Source organism: Leptosomus discolor, chromosome 8 (genome assembly GCF_034619465.1).
Source record: "Leptosomus discolor isolate bLepDis1 chromosome 8, bLepDis1.hap2, whole genome shotgun sequence".
NCBI lineage: Eukaryota > Metazoa > Chordata > Aves > Leptosomiformes > Leptosomidae > Leptosomus > Leptosomus discolor.
This window is the reverse complement of record NC_141398.1, coordinates 39,382,480-39,398,394: the sequence shown is the minus strand read 5'-3', so window position 1 is coordinate 39,398,394 and position 15,915 is coordinate 39,382,480. Positions and strand designations below refer to the sequence as shown.

Here is a 15,915-nt window from a genome sequence, read left to right as displayed (position 1 = left end):
GAGAAGGCTCCAGGAAGACCTTACAGCAGCCTTCCAGTACCTAAAGGGGGCCTATAAGAAAGATGGGGGCAATCTTTCTAGTAGGGCATGTGATAGGACAAGGGGTAATGGTTTTAAACTAAAAGATGGCAGATTCAGACTAGATATAAGGAAGAAATTTTTTACACTGAGGCTGGTGAAACACTGGCACAGGCTGCCTAGAGAGGTGGTAGAAGCCTCATCCCTGGAAACATTCAAGGTCAGGTTGGACAGGACTCTGAGCAACCTGATCCAGCTAAAGGTGCCCCTGCTCACTGCAGGGGGATTGGACTAGGTGGCCTTTAAAGGTCCCTTCCAACCCAAACCATTCCGTGATTCTACGAAATTTGCTTCTTTGGTTCTCGGTCAATCACCTTTCCTTTGTATTCACAGCCACTTAACAGCGTTCAGGACTGGAAATCCACATATCCACTTTTCCCCATTTTTATTTCCCTGGTAACAGCACCTGAGGGGAACCAACACAGCAACAGGTACCATCTTTGCCATGTACCAGGCAGGAGCAGGGGAAAAGGAGGAGGAGGTGTAGATCAAAAGCACACATACCGAAAAGGAAAAAGTTTTCCATGCTCATGTAGCAGATGTAAGTATGTCTGCAGTTCAGTGTGCAATGAACACACCTTGAGAAACACCAGAAATTGGGGAGTAATTCCTCTCTTTCAACTTAGACCACATTGACATTCCATGGACAACTCCAAGCGGTGAACATCAAGTATCTAGGGGATCTCAGAGTCCTGTCACACAGATGCAATTTTGGCACTGTTCTATCAAAAGCTGCATTCACGCTAGAAGTGGCAGTTCAGCACAGATGGAGCTCTGAGTGACCACATGGCTGATACCCAGCATCCACGCACTGCACACGAGAGCAGCATGTGGTCATTTAAACCTCAGGTCATACTTTGATGCCTTGCTTCATCTCCCTGATTTGTTGTAACAGGTCTGTGTGGCAAGGTTTTGGTAGCGGGGGGGGGGGTTACAGGGGTGGCTTCTATACGAAGCTGCTAGAAGTTTCCCCTATGTCAGATGCAGCCAATGCCAGCCGGCTTTAAGACGGACTTGCCGCTGGCCAAGGCCGAGCCAATCAGCGACAGCGTTTTTCACCTCTGTGATTTAAGAAAGGGAAAAAGTTGTTGCGCAGCAGTAATTGCAGCGAGTGAGAGGAGTGAGAATATGTGAGAGAAACATCCTGCAGACACCAACATCAGTGAAGAAGGAGGGGGAGGAGATGCTCCAGGCGCCAGAGTGGCAATTCCCCTGCAACATGTGGTGAAGACCATGATGAGGCAGGCTGTCCCCCTGCAGCGCATGGGCGGTGGAGCAGATGACTGCCTACACCCCATGGAGGGCCCCCACGCTGGAGTAGGTGGATGCCTGAAGGAAGCTGTGAACCCGTGGGAAGCCTGCACTGGAGCAGGCTCCTGGCAGGACCTGTGGCCTGTGGCGAGAGAGAAGCCCACGCTGGAGCAGGTTTGCTGCCAGAGACCCCATGAGGGGGGCTCACGCTGGAGCAGTCAGTTCCTGAAGGACTGCACACCATGGAGGAGACCCACGTTGGAGCAGTTCATGAAGAACTGAACCCGTGGGAAGACTCACGCTGGAGAAGTCATGGAGGACTTTCTCCTGTGAGAGGGGACCCCACACTGGAGCAGGGGAAATGTGTGAGGAGTCCTCCCTCTGAGGAGGAAGGCACAGCAGGAACAACAGAGTGATGAACTGACCGCAACCCCCATTCCCTGTTTCTCCCCCTGCACTGCTGGCAGGGGGAGAAGGGAGAAAAATTGGGATCAAAGTTAAGCACGGGAAAGACGGGAGGGGTGGGGGGAAGGTGTTTTAAGATTTGGTTTTATTTCTCATTACTCCTGAGTTAATTGGTAATAAATTACATTTGCCTGAAGTCGAGTCTGTTTTGCCTGTGATGGTAAATGTTGAGTGATCTCCCTGTTCTTATCTCAACCCCACAAGCCTGTTATATTTTTTTTTCCTCTCTCCTGTCCAGTTGAGGAGAGAGAGTGATAGAGTGGCTTTGGTGGGCACCTGGCATCTGGCCAGAGTCAACCCACCACATTTGTTAACAGGTTGGCAGACCCAAGCATGTATTTTGACAAGTTCTGCATTTCACTCTGGTGGAAGGAGCCTGAAAGACTTCCTAGAAGGCCTAAGTACAAGAACAGGATACCCAAGTCCTACCATCAAGGATGTGAAGTCTTGGCTCTACAAGCATAAGGCTCTAGGAAGAATACCAGGAAGCTAAACTCTTAGATAACAGAGAACACCAGAAACTGTGGAAGGATCAGGACCTGGGGAAGCAAAAAGCGTATGGAGCAGCCCTCTAATCAGAGGGACGCTATTCAAGAATACTCTAATAAAGTCTGCAGTGTCTCCTCTGAGCTGGGAGAACAACTCCATCCTACTAAGAACTTCAAAGTCAGCCAACTGGTTTCTAACGTGGAATAGACATTTAGTAACAACAACAAAAAATAATCCAAAGCAGCCTTTTCTGAACTACCAGCAGAATATTTTCCAGGGTCACCATCCCAAACTTGAACATTCAAGGCACCCGCACAGCCTGCACAAGCATAGGCTGGGACATCGCACACCCTTCCTTTGACAAAAAGGGTACTACAAAGCCTGGTCCCACCTCAGCACAACAGCTTCTTGTTGAACAAGTCCTGCAAGAAGAGTCTCTTTAAAAAGCAGGGGGAAGAAGGGAAATTAATGTGGTTGTATCCAGAACACAGCTTTCAGTGTGACAAGGTGCCAATGAGGTGAGACTGGGAAGAGAAGGCAGGGAGGAAGGAACGGGTTCAGAGTCAAGAGCTCTGTAAAATGGTGACAAGGAACCAAAGACAAGGCTGGGTAATACAGTGCCTGTCTCAAGTACCTGATTGTCCCCTTGAGAGAAAAGGACCCAAATGGTTGGCCAACCAAGTGAGCTACTCACATGATGCAGTGGGGGAAATCCCACCAGAAAGAGTAGGGTCAGCCGATACAAAAGATCACTGATTTTTGGGACAGACAGAAGATACCTCAAAAAATATGGTTGCTTACTGGAACAGGCTCCCCAGGAAGATGTTCCTGTCACCAAGCCTGTCAGAGTTCAAGGAGCATCTGGACAATGCTCTTAGTCATATGATTTAGTTTTAGGTAGTCCTGCGAGTAGCAGGGAGTTGGACTCAATCCCTGTGGGTCCCTTTCAACTTAAGGTATTCTATGATTCTACGATTATGGACATCCATCTACTGTGGAGAGCATTTCTTGATATGAAGAGCACAATAAAAAGAACTAAAAGTGAGAAGCCACACAAGGCTTTTGGTGTCCTCTGACACTAAAACTTGCTGGGCTTTTGCTACCCAAAGCCTGAAGTCAGGTACAAGAAATTCTGCAAGAATACAGTTGAGTAGCTTAAACTGAATCAGGGCAACAAAGCTACCTGTCCCAGCTCCCTCCATGGTCCAGAAGGTTTGACTATCTCAAATGCTCAACATAAAATCAGGCTGCCCCCTGATTAGGACAGGCGCTCTATTTGAAACCATTCCTAAGTCCAGCACCAATTAAGACAGAAGGAACAAGCATCAACTCCCACTCTGTAACAAGGTACAGGTGCACCAGTGCTGGCAAAGCAATGTCTTTACAATCTTGCCCTACTGTATTAGCATCAGCTGACAGAGTAGGTGTCAGCTGAAAAGGTGTCATAGTGCTGCTGCCCCACAGCAGAGAACCTGCCGTAAAAGAAAATCCTGCCTCTTGGTGCTTACACTGATTCATCAGCCAGGCACCGAAGAACACCAGACTGCAGAAGTACAAAAGAATTTCAGTGACCCACTCAACTGACTAAGAAGCTCCAGAAGCACAGAGTGGGTGAGCACATTAAGTCGAAACAGCAAACAGAGCCCAAGTAGCTCAGTGCTGACAGAGGTATGCTGAAAGACCCTAGAGTCGCAGTAAGTTGATACAACCCTATAACAAGCCATGGTAGCAGAAGGGCATAGAAGATAAGTTTACTGCATTTCTTCCTTACTTTAAGCAGATGGATACAAGTCAGAAAAAGTTTCCCTGAGGCAGAGTAGCATGCCTTCACCCACCAAGCAAAACTTTGCAGCAGGCACACGAATCCAGAAAGTCCAACTGGCACCACAGGCAGGGAAGGTAAGGATAAGTAACGCTCTGGTGGGAAAGGGACCGATCTGCACTGGGCCAGATCCAAGGCAAGCAGTCTGAGACACTGTGGCCAAGCAAATGCTTAGCTGGTTGGGTATCTAAATGGCTGCTAGCCCAGAAGTCTAAACTGAGTACACAAGCAACTCTGGAGCTTGAGTGTCTCCTCATCTAGAAACAAGCAGTTGCAAGTTGTGCTATTCTGAGGTCTGTGGCCTTCTCAAAGGCAATGCAGGCACCTAAAACGCAGATCCAAGGGCAATCCTCAGGCCTCACAATTAAAGATGTCTTGGGTGAAAGCAGTGATTGCAAAACACAGGAATGCTAGATGTACAGCAAGACAAGCATCAAGGTTACAAAGATTTTGCTTCTCAATGTGTAATAAAAACTGTTTATCTGCCTGATCTACCATGCTCTGAACAGAATGTCTGAGGACCTAAAGCATGGCCTCCACGGATCTTGCAAGAGAAACTTTCTAGTTTCATGACAGCTTGTAAGTACCTGCAGTTCTATAACAGAAGTATGGATTTACCCAAAAGGTAAAACTTCTCCCAGCCTAACTAAATAAACATGGAGAGCGAGCTTCAGTCTCTATGCATTAGGAAATGCTTTCCTCTCGCTTGATGAAGAGGAAACACTGGTTCCAAAGTCCTGAACCATAACTGCTCACACTTGAACAGCTGACAAATGCTGCACTGAGGATAAATCAGGTTCTCCTGACTTATTTGCAGTTTATCTATCAGAAAACAAATTACTCCTCGCAATTATGTGTTTATTCTCTACCATAAGCAGATCCAAATAACAGGTTTGCTATTGCTACTTCCTTGGCATGCTTTAAAAGAACACAAACCCACCTTTTCCTCCTCTAAATCATGGGGTCAGCTTATGAACTGTACTTTTTTAAAAATAAATCAATAATGTCAGATGTGATTGTAGTCACAAAATAATCTAGTAAACTAACAGAGTCCATTAACATTCCACCATTAGAGCCACCAATGGAACACTGAATTAAATCACAAGTAACATTTTTTGAAGACCAAAAGTTGGAAGCACAAGTTCCATGTTCAAGATTTTTAAAGTGTTGAAGCTGAAATAAAATCTTCAGAAACAATTTATACTCTTCAAAACTGTTTCCCAAAACATTTAGTAAGGATTACAGACTTACAGAGAGTTTTTCAACAATAGCTGCTTTGCCCTGGAACTGCTGTCCTTCCCACGTAAGGCATGATGCATCAATCTGAGGGGGGAAGAAAAAAATTCATCAACCTGCTTAGGTAACCCTTAAGCAATCCTGGTAAGAGACTTTGTTTACTTGGCATGTATCCTTAGAATCCAGCTATTTGGAAACTACCTCAAAGAGAAATGGAAAGAAACCACAAAAAGCAACTGAAAAAGTGTGGAATAATCAACTAGAAATTAAACAGATTAAATTTCATTATTGCGATTCTATCAGCAAAAAAGTTCCTGCCTTTGGATCAAAGTTAGCTTTCAGAAGAAATTGTAAAGGACACACCAAAAAAAAAATCGTATGGACACAAATTCAAGCGTGTAGAGAGGCAAAAACATATGAAGAAATCTGACAAGATGAGTTGTATCACCAGCCTTTTTTCCTCTCAGGTACTCATTTGCACACCCTGCTCACACCCAGAAAAGCAGAATGTGCCTCTAAAGGTTTTCTAACAGACTGCCCTGTGTGGCATGAAGTGATTGAGGTACTTTGGCCTACAAGCTCCTCCAGTATCTGACAGAGGGTGTTCTGAGCAACAGCAACAGGCAAGAAACTTACTATTCCACTGAGGATACTCTGTTTAAACCAGAGTCACACTATCCTAATGTTGACATACCTCTGCCTTCCCCAATCCAATTTTCAACCTTTGCAGACTTAAATGTAAAGTGGTTTCCACTGAGCTCAAAGCCTACCCTGCTGCCATCTCCAAACAGCACCCTCACTCTATACCTGATAGCCCAAGTTCTTGTGCACCCTATAACAGATGACTATTCCTTCCACCTTTCTGAGTTTAAATACCTCCAGGAACATGATTCCTAGCACCTTCCCATCCAGTCTTCAGCTCTCACTGAAGCTCTGAATATCTCAGCAGAAAATGGCAGATTCCAAAGAACACCATTTGTATGCTCTCTGGTAGATCTTCCAGGCCCTGTTTTTGACCCATACCACATCAAAAAGCCACTTCTTTCAGCCATGCATGCTGTGCTGAACCTACACAAGAGTCACAACCACTTTTAAAAAGCTTCTGGTCCAACCTGTATCGTCAGAAGGAACTATACGGTGCAGCAAGAGCCAAAAGAACAAAGAAAGGGACCAGGGGCAACAGTACGAAGCATTTCAGGGTCACAGATGGAACCAAAAGCAGCATGAAGAGCCTCTGAATACAGCCTCCTCTTGAGTTTGGACACGTTCATTTCAGAGGAAACAGACTTAGATTGTATAATCTAAAGTCACACAGCAAGTCATCTGGCTGACACCACTTGCATCTTTCATGACATCAACCCCTGATGTGATCACTTGAGAAGCCAGCTGATGGCACCAGGGAATGAGGCTATCCTCTCAAGCATTCAAACTACAGCCTTCAAATACAGGAAGCACAAAAGCAGAGGAGATCCAGAACCTGCCTTACTGAACCAACTGCAGCAACCAGCAGGTGAGCACACAGTGGTGCAAAACTCTCTTGATGTTTCAAAGAGCAGCAGAGGACATAGATTAAGTTGGTGAGGAAATATGCTCTTCCTGAAAAACACTACAACTTCACATTGTACCAAATTAGTGTACACCTGACTCTGCTACAGGTTACCTCCACAGCCACTTGCTGTATCAATCTGGGAGCAACTGCTTCAAGAAAAAAATGCAACCGCTCCTCTATCCCAAAAGCCCTACAGATAAGAAAACAGCACAAAAATAAGAAAGTATTTCATTGTAAGTAGCCACACACCCACAGCAGAGGAAAGAAGTTGCTACAGCTTTTTTCCTGCAAAACAACTGCAGGGGGATAACTGTAAAACAAGTCTTTGACTTAGTGCTCCAATGCACGGAACTCGAGCAATTCATAGCAAAAGCGACTGGCCCAGATCCCCACCCGAACAGGCGACAAAATCCCAACTGACTTGGATTACACCACTGAAGGAGAAAACTGCACCTTGCTGTGGAAGTAGTGATACAGGAATGCAAAACAAATCCAAGAGCTCCCTGCTGCGTTCCTGCATGCTATAAAATGTTTGCTCCCCCAGGGTCTCTGAAGGCAAAAAGCTCATCAGTAAAAGCGCATTTCTGCAGAACCTCCTCTAATTTAGAGAAGTTGTGACCTTGGTGCACTTCAGCCACACAAAACAGGGCACTCCCACCAAACAATACACAGGTGACCAGCATAACAGTTCTCCTGACTTTGCACAGGTATCTCCATTGAACAATAAAAGATAGAAGGACCCTAAGGGTAGAAAAAAGCCCAGGAGTTCATTGAGTGGAAGGCCATGTTTCCAGGAATTTCAATTAGCCTGTTCTTATCACCAGTCATCTGAAGATTGAATGTGTTTTGGCAATAACACAACAAACTGCTAAGTGCCTTCCTATTTAGAGCTGTGGATTGAACACAAGCTGCTTGTTTTTCTTGCTTTATAGGCTCTCTGTACACAGCTTCTTGGCCAAAAAAAAGTAACAATCTAGCAGACAGCAAACACATAACAATCCAAAGAGCAAATGCTATGAGTGCTGGAGGTATGAGGGGTGTCAGATGGGGCTCATGCAACAGTTTCAACCCTCCAGAGCTTGGTGAAGCTTCATACAATTCACCCAGGAGATGAAAAACAGGTCAGAAAAACAGGATATGCTGCTAGAAGACTTGTAAGACTTGAGTGTCTTGCTGAAACTCCTCAGCCACCTAGCAGCATTCCTCACCACAAGTAATCAACTTCACACACACAGCACTTTGCGTGTTCTGGAGAAGTCTTCCCCTAAAACTAAAAGCTGATGTTCTTTGGGTTTGTTATCTACAGTCTTTACTTTTGGAAGCCAAATCTACTTTGCCCCAAATAAGGAGCAAAAATAAAAACATAAGTTTTGAAGAAATTTAAACCAAATTTAGATTTATTTAACAAATTCTAAATATTTAAACCGGATTCAAAATTTTACATCTATTTTAATGTTCTGAGGATTAATACAGCATGAGATCCAAGAAACACCTCCAAGAACTGCTAAGCACAGAGTAGGACTTAAATCACATCCCACTTCAACAGGGATCCACGCCTGTAAATCAATGGCAAACTAAGGCTAGTGTATTTGCTTTTACAGAGAATTTCATCACAGTATCATCATCACCCTCTCCACTATGAGCCACTGTCTACAGCCAGTCGGGGGTTTTTACAAGTCTGACTGCAAATAGATACAGCAGACAAAGCTCAAAATAGAAGTGAAATGTAAAAGAAATGCAATAAATAAAAGATGCCCTGACTGACGTTCTGGAGTCAGGATAAAACCCACTCTCCCACCCTGTGTATTCCTATACATCAAAATAAGGAAACCTAGACAGATAATGGGACAAAGCCCCAGCCCCCTTTTTGCAGATACTTACATATATTGCTCCTAACTGAGTCCTGTCTGCATCAAAAAGCTGGTAGTAATGTTGTACAAAGCTGGACCCAATCTGCTCCCAGATAGGCTTGTCTCCCATTCTGAATCCTCACCTAAAGCTGTAAAAAAAAACCCAACAAAAATATCAGAAAGAACAATCACATAAATAAGCACAGCACTTGGCTTGTGTTTTAAGCACCAGAAAACACAGATCCTCTCAGCTGGCCGGATTTTTTCTTTGGAAGAAGCAGGACAAATCTCACCTCTATACCCTAGATTTTGTGAAATAAAAATCCTCGATACAATGGTTTAATTTCTTATAACAGCATTTGGTGATTTCTACAGCTATTTCAGCACAAGGTCACAACACACATACAAATGTGGAAAACAAGAACAAAAATGAGTAAGTGTTACCACCTTATATTCACATATTTCAAAAATTACACCACCTGAAAAAGCTAGCGAGCGCTTGCTATTTCGATTTGATCTCATTTACTGTAAACAACTGACATGTTAATATGGATCGTCTGCAAGTGGCTTACACCAACTGATTTATTTGTTCAGTTCCTCAGGTATTTCACCATCCACAGGCCATTCTGAGGAAGCATGGCCTTTCAGTGGTACACAACCAGGGTTAATACACTAGTTCTTTGCTTAAGAAAAGCTCACTTTCCTCTTCTGTCACTAAGGCTGAAGTATACTCAAAATTTATCTTTGAACCTGTTATAATTTCAAGATACAAACCATGATTTTTCACAGTGGGGGGAATCTGCAGTTCCCAGTGAAGGCACTGAAAGCTCAAAGGCATCCCACATTTAGGAACATGAGTCCCTCTATTTTAGAGGGATTACACATGCAGCATGTGCAGCAGTCCAGACAGACCCAGTCTAGAAACCACCATGCACAATCAATACAGACGATCACTTTACCATGCCATTAATTTTTTTCAAGAAAGCAAATACATTTTTTGTTTATCTCTCTGAAAGACTGAAGAATTGTGCTAAAATCCAAAACGCAACAAAGCTGCACTCAAAACCCACTACGTTTCATTTTAAGGTCTGAGTTTACATCGAGCAAACTAAGTTATACTTGCTAAACACTAAGATCCATCAGCCACTAGTGCCTCTTTGCAGTCCCTGACCAAGAACCCCTACAGGTCTGTACTGAACTGTGAGTCTGGAAAGGCGTGAAATGCTGTTTTAGGACATAAGATGTGACAGTTATTTTGGTTTCCTTTAGAGGCCAATTACTCATGCACCTGTTTAAGATCTGACAAATTCTTGAGAAGCAAAAACCATATCCCTAAGATGTCCATAACAAGTATGACCAGGCCTAGCTTTCTGTGCAGTCAGGCAAGAAAGCTTTTCATATTTTAGGCCTTTGGCTGTTTGAGCTTTACTCATACAAGTGGAGCTGAAATGGGTTCAAACCCTAGGCCAGAAGTTTTAAGGTTACACAAATTTGGACAGACTTACAGAAGAGCAAGCAGCTTTTATTAGATCAATGGCGTAACTAGAGGTAGCACACAAGTTTTCAGGGTGGTACATTCAACTACCAAAGTAAAACATGAACCAAGAACAACTGCTAGAGCTTAGACAGCCGGACTACTTGAGAGAGAAAATGGCTGGTATCTGTGGAGCAGAGAATGTGACAGCACAGAGAGCTGGCAAGGTGGTTCTACCTGCTGAGAAAGGGATGTTGTAGCCTATGAAAAGAGGGGAGGTTCAGCAGGAGGAGCTTTGGTTGTGACAATGCACCACAAAGGCATGCTGTAGACTCCACAGTTTTTGACATCCAACTGATGCTGGCTGCATGCTAGTTCTCAAGTGCTCCTTAGAAGTTTATTTTACTCAAGGATGAGGTCAAAAATGAACTTAAGATAGAAACATAAAAACATACCTATCCCATTTTTAAACATCCTTATTTCAATATCAACCGTCTAGGCAATAAACACAGTCAACATCAAACTCATTAACCCTGCACACTAACATAGACTAAAAATTCAAAGACTTGTTGCCATACAACTAATATCTGGACTGCTCCAAAAAGATCTACAATCTGGCATTGGTCACCATCACACGTGCTCTGCTAACACTTGCAATACATGACTCAGTCTGAAGGAGTTTCACCAAGTGTGGTCTCTCCTCTGGGAAAACAACCACAAATTAAAACCCCAGCCAAGTACAATAGGTTTAAAAACCAAAATACACACAACCCCCGAACGACCTAAACCTACTTCTTTGCAAGAGAAGAAGTTGTATTGGTTGCACATCCACAACTGCCACATACCAGCCTAACCTGGAGTAGATGTAGAAATCAAGCAACTTTGGCCTGTATTAAAGGATTTTATGTTGAAAGAAAACCACCCTAAAACCATCACACTAACTCCTTGGAAACTCTACCGAGAGGTGCCCACCCTGCCGTTAAGGAGGACTCTCATATCTTGTTTGGAAAACCAGAAGTACTAGTACTTCATTTTGAAGTCTGCTGTTTCCATTCCGGATCTGCATGTACCTAGAGGTGTGTAGTTTGGCATGGTTGGGGGAGCTTTATGGATTGTCATAGCTTCAGCTTCAACCCATGAACTCGCATCACTCAGATATCCTTCCTAAACATTCAAGTGCAAATCTAGTTGACAGTATCGATGTTAAACAGCCACCCATCTAACATTGAGATGAACTAGTGAACAGCAAAAAAACAGCGGCTTATCTTCCTGAAGCCAAAGTTAGCTATTGCTAAATGATTTTTCCCCACACACACACACACACACTGAGTCTTCACCCTTAACAGCTCACCGTACCATCATATGAACCCAAGATCAAGCTGTATGCTAGCGCTGCACCTCATTTAGACCCAGAGGCTTTCAACTCCTCAAGGCCCAACAGCCTCACTCAAGCACCAGATGCCTTCTGTTCAATCCTGAAACTGAGAAAGCCTTTGAGACTGCAAGAAATTCAGGAATTCATATTTTAAATACAGAAAGTACTAAAACTAAAAATTAGTATGCTAGCTTGCTATCTCCTTCTAAAAAAATGTATTTGTATTTTGGCAGGTAAAATACCATTAAGTTAAAAAAAAACAGCTTAAATTAGACCAGTTATAATGTTGATTTTGCCAGAAATAGAATTTAAAAAAAAATGCTGTCAAAATTAATGATCCTTGATTAACTTTGTTTTGTTACAACCTTGTTCTTTGACCTGTGCCATTCATGTATGGTTTTGCTGAACACTCACTCTCCCTGAAAAGGTTTTTTATTTTCCTTTTCTGCCTTGCCACCTTTTCCTCCATGCTGTCTTATGTTTTCTGCCTGTCATCACAGATGTAAGAAGCTTAGGAATGTACCTAAAGAAAGAACAAGATAGGACTGATCTGTGTCATCAAGCCCAGTCCCTTTCAATGAGAGCCAATCCACATCAGATTGTATTGATATGTTTATCAGGCTGTTTTAATGAGATAAATGTAATATAAAAGGCTTTTAAGATCTGTTCCAAAGCTAGGAAGAATGCACACATTCTGATGTTGCCTAACACTAGCACAACACAGATGTGCCCCAGAGCCATCCGGCCAAATCTGTCCATGGTTCACTCAAAGTTTGGTCACAGAGGCAAGAACATTCAGTTAATGTTAAGCCAGATAAAAGAAGGTTCAATAAGCTCGAAAGCAGGCAAGATGTGGCGCACTTGTCCTTTTAAAGGCACCTGCGGAAAGTGACCACTGCATAACTGTATTATTGGATATTCCACATGGGAAAGGAGACAGTTTCCTTAAGCTAATCAATTTTCTTTCCTTTGTCACTTCAAACCTACCTCATCACATCCATTTAAGAACATCACAGTCCACTTGATTAACAGCTTCTTCGCAGGAGCACAGCAGCAAAGCTGAGCTATCAATAAGGAGTGTAACACTTTATCTGACATTACTCAATTTCTCAGAATCTACTAATATTAGGGAACTTATCCCCACCTCAAACACCACCCAGCAGTCAGTGCTCAAGCTCAAACCCCATCTAGCACGCAAAAGATGCGGCTGCCAGCAACTCTCTCTTCAACAGGTACAGGCTGACACTGCAGAGCTGGGATCATTGCTCCATGGGGCACTTTTCCTTGGTGACGTCTAAATCAAATTTTCCAATACCTTTGCCAGGCCGCACACTGACACATCCTCAAATGTAAGCCCCAGCCCTCTATGCATCTCTCACCATGCTTCCTGCAGCTCTCATCCTACAAGGCACCATGGTATCCCCAGCATCTGCACCCCTCATTCATCCTTCACCCCGGCACTGCCACTGCTACACTACACCTTGAGGTACACAGCATCCCTGAACGCACAGGTAAGCTCCCGTGTTCAACATCCTGCAGCACAGGAGAGGGAATTCATATGCTAAACCATGCAGAACTTTCCAGTTCCCCATGACACCGGGCTTTCCCACATGCAGTCACAGACTCCCAGCATCAATAGGCTTTCCACAGGACCCCACAATCCCGGCAGCTCAGCCCACACAGTACTGCCCTGTGCTTCTGTTGCTCCTCAATCTTGCCAAATCATCCAAGGCTACGCTACACCCCAAAGCCTCCTCCCTCCCCCCTTCTCTATACGTTTCTCCAGCTTGTTGTGTCCCATGCCATCAGCCATGCTGGTCCAGGAGGGAGACAACAGCCTGAATTAAGCTCCCCCTCATCTGCTTTGGCAGATGGCACCAATGTCGCATGAAGCTGCATGATCCAGAGGGCAGTAGCACCAAGGAGGAAGACGTGCCAAGGTATGAGACAGAGGAGGACTAGAAGAGAATGGAGCCTTCACGTGGGCCATGAGTGACCTTGAATTAGACTAGGGTTACACTGGCCTCAGGCAGCAGACTTTCTGTCCACAAAATCCAAGACACAGCATCTTTTCCATCACTTGTCACAGCTTAGGTGTTCCCATCTTCACTCATCCCCCTTCCTTCTCTGCCTTAACTCTGGGTATGAGAGATCAGCATAAACGCACCAAGACTGTCCATAACTCCTAAGGGAACACAGTCCTTAGAAGATCCATTTCTGCAAAAGGTGTGGACGAAACCTCTTCCCCTGGCTTCCTTCATCAAACAAGAAACGACGAAACAGCCTGGAAGCAATTCTCTGTCAGCATGCTGCAGCACAAAGTCCATCTTTCTGCTCAAGTGGCATTACCAGAGCTACTCGGAAGTGTAACTCAAGAAAAAGCCACCTTTTTGCTTAGCAAAAGTAGAAAAGAGTCTCCTGCCAACAGACAAATAAACAAATCACTTTTCCTGAAGCACATAAGCACCAGTGACATTTGGAGCACGTGGGCTATTGTCATGTCTCTGTGGCATGGAGAAAGACCAATAATGGTTTCAACCAGCAGTTATGTTTACTGCATTATCAGACCTGGACATACGTGACTTTACTGCTATCAAGTTAAAAAATTAAGTCTTTTAGAATTCAAGCATTGCAGACTTGCACTTCTGTAAGAATCCTACATTTTCTGAAAATGTCAACAACAACTAATAGGAGCAACAGCAAAGTACAATGTCAACTGCTAAAGAAAACGAAGGTGGTCTCCCAGGGATTGCCACATTTAAAAAGTAAGCTGTGCTCAAAGAATCAAGGAACAACCATCACAGGCAAATAAACTCAGTAAAGACTTTCTGATCTGCGGAACATTAAGAAAACCAAATTCAAAGAGGATAAACCTCAAACCAATCCATTCTAACATGCCAATGGAGAAAAAAAAATGCCATCTATTATCCAGTTATGACTACATTTACTCCATAAGTCTCAGACCCCACACTCCCTGTTTATTAAAACTGGCCCTAAGTACCGCTGCACTAAAGTTAAACTGTCTAAAGGCTGAATTCAAGCTTGTTTTCTGGAACAGCTGAAAATCAGTGTAACAGAGCACCAATGCTCCCTTTACATTGGTGCTGTTGGTCCAGGGGTACATGTGAATCCATGGCAAACACGATTTAGATCATCAGTTACTGCACCCTTTGCTACTGATTAACAAGAGTAAATAAGGACAATGAAAGAGCTCTTGGGTGTTTCAGTTCCTGATATTTCTGTAATTTCTATCATGCATGTATTTTTGATCACTCCAATTAAAAAGAGTGAGCAGTCTTTAGACTGCAGTAAAAAAAAAGTAAAGCAGCAAACAAGTTCACAGACTATTTTTCCTTCAACCTCTTCTATTGCCACTGAAACAAAGATAGGGGCGTCTCCTGTGCACACTTTCTAGGAACACAATGGAACCAGCATCACAGGAGCAGTTAATCTTCTCTCAAACAGGTCATCTATTCACCTACACCAAGAACCACTTGATAACAGATCATCTTCTTCAGCAAAGGCATACACTTTCAAAAGAAACAAAGCACATTATCAAATCACAGAGTAATTCAGGTTGTAAGGGAGCTCCTCCAGCTGAAGGCAGAGTCAGCGAGAAGATCAGACCAGTTGCTCACACCTTTACCCACTTAGATCCCAAAAAGCTCCGATGCTGGAGACTATCAAACCTCTGTGGGCAACCTGTTCCAGCAATTGACCATCCTCATGCAGGGGGTAGCTCTCCTGTGTCCAACCAGCATCCCTTCTGCTCCAAGTCATGCCCCTTGTCTCCTCTCCTCCCACCAAGTACCCCTGTGAAAAGCCTGGCTCCATTTTCCTGATAATAGCCTGACAGATATTGGAGGCTACGATTAAGCCCCACTCAAGCCTTCTCTCCTCTAGCCCAAACCAGCCCAGGCCAGACAGAACACACATTAACACAGGGATGATGAAACACTGGAACTTACTGGGGGATATCACACCATCAGTCACTTATCTTAAACACACTGTACCTCTTTCTGATAAATTCCAATTTAGAGGTCAATCTTTCTCCATTTGAAAACCTACAAAATTTCCAGTTGAGGGGCAAATTCACGCATTCAGAGACTGAAAGAAAGAAGTGCTTCTCTTGGGTATCTTCGCTATCATCTCCACAGTAGCTGGCTGATCCACGGAGGCTAACAGTCCAAAAATTACTGCTCCAGGCCAATCAGAAATTATTGATTTCATCAGAGACCTTCACCTAGTAATTGCTATGGGCTGCGCTGTGAAAGGAATTACATTATTCTAAATATGTTTTCAGATCTAAAAATAAGTAAGTCTAGA

The 15,915-nt window shown here is 43.8% G+C and overlaps 1 protein-coding gene across 1 annotated transcript in view; it reads right to left on the bottom strand.

Moving 5' to 3' along the window:
• NUTF2 (nuclear transport factor 2) overlaps window positions 1-15,915 on the bottom strand; it is a 31,580-nt gene that overhangs the window by 12,304 nt on the left and 3,361 nt on the right. The window contains exons 3-4 of the mRNA XM_086469350.1: window positions 8,772-8,889; window positions 5,357-5,428 (exon numbers count right to left, since the gene is read on the bottom strand). Coding sequence (XP_086325476.1) covers window positions 5,357-5,428; window positions 8,772-8,870 — 171 coding nt within the window. The 5' untranslated portion in view covers window positions 8,871-8,889. The remainder of the gene's footprint in view (window positions 1-5,356; window positions 5,429-8,771; window positions 8,890-15,915) is intronic.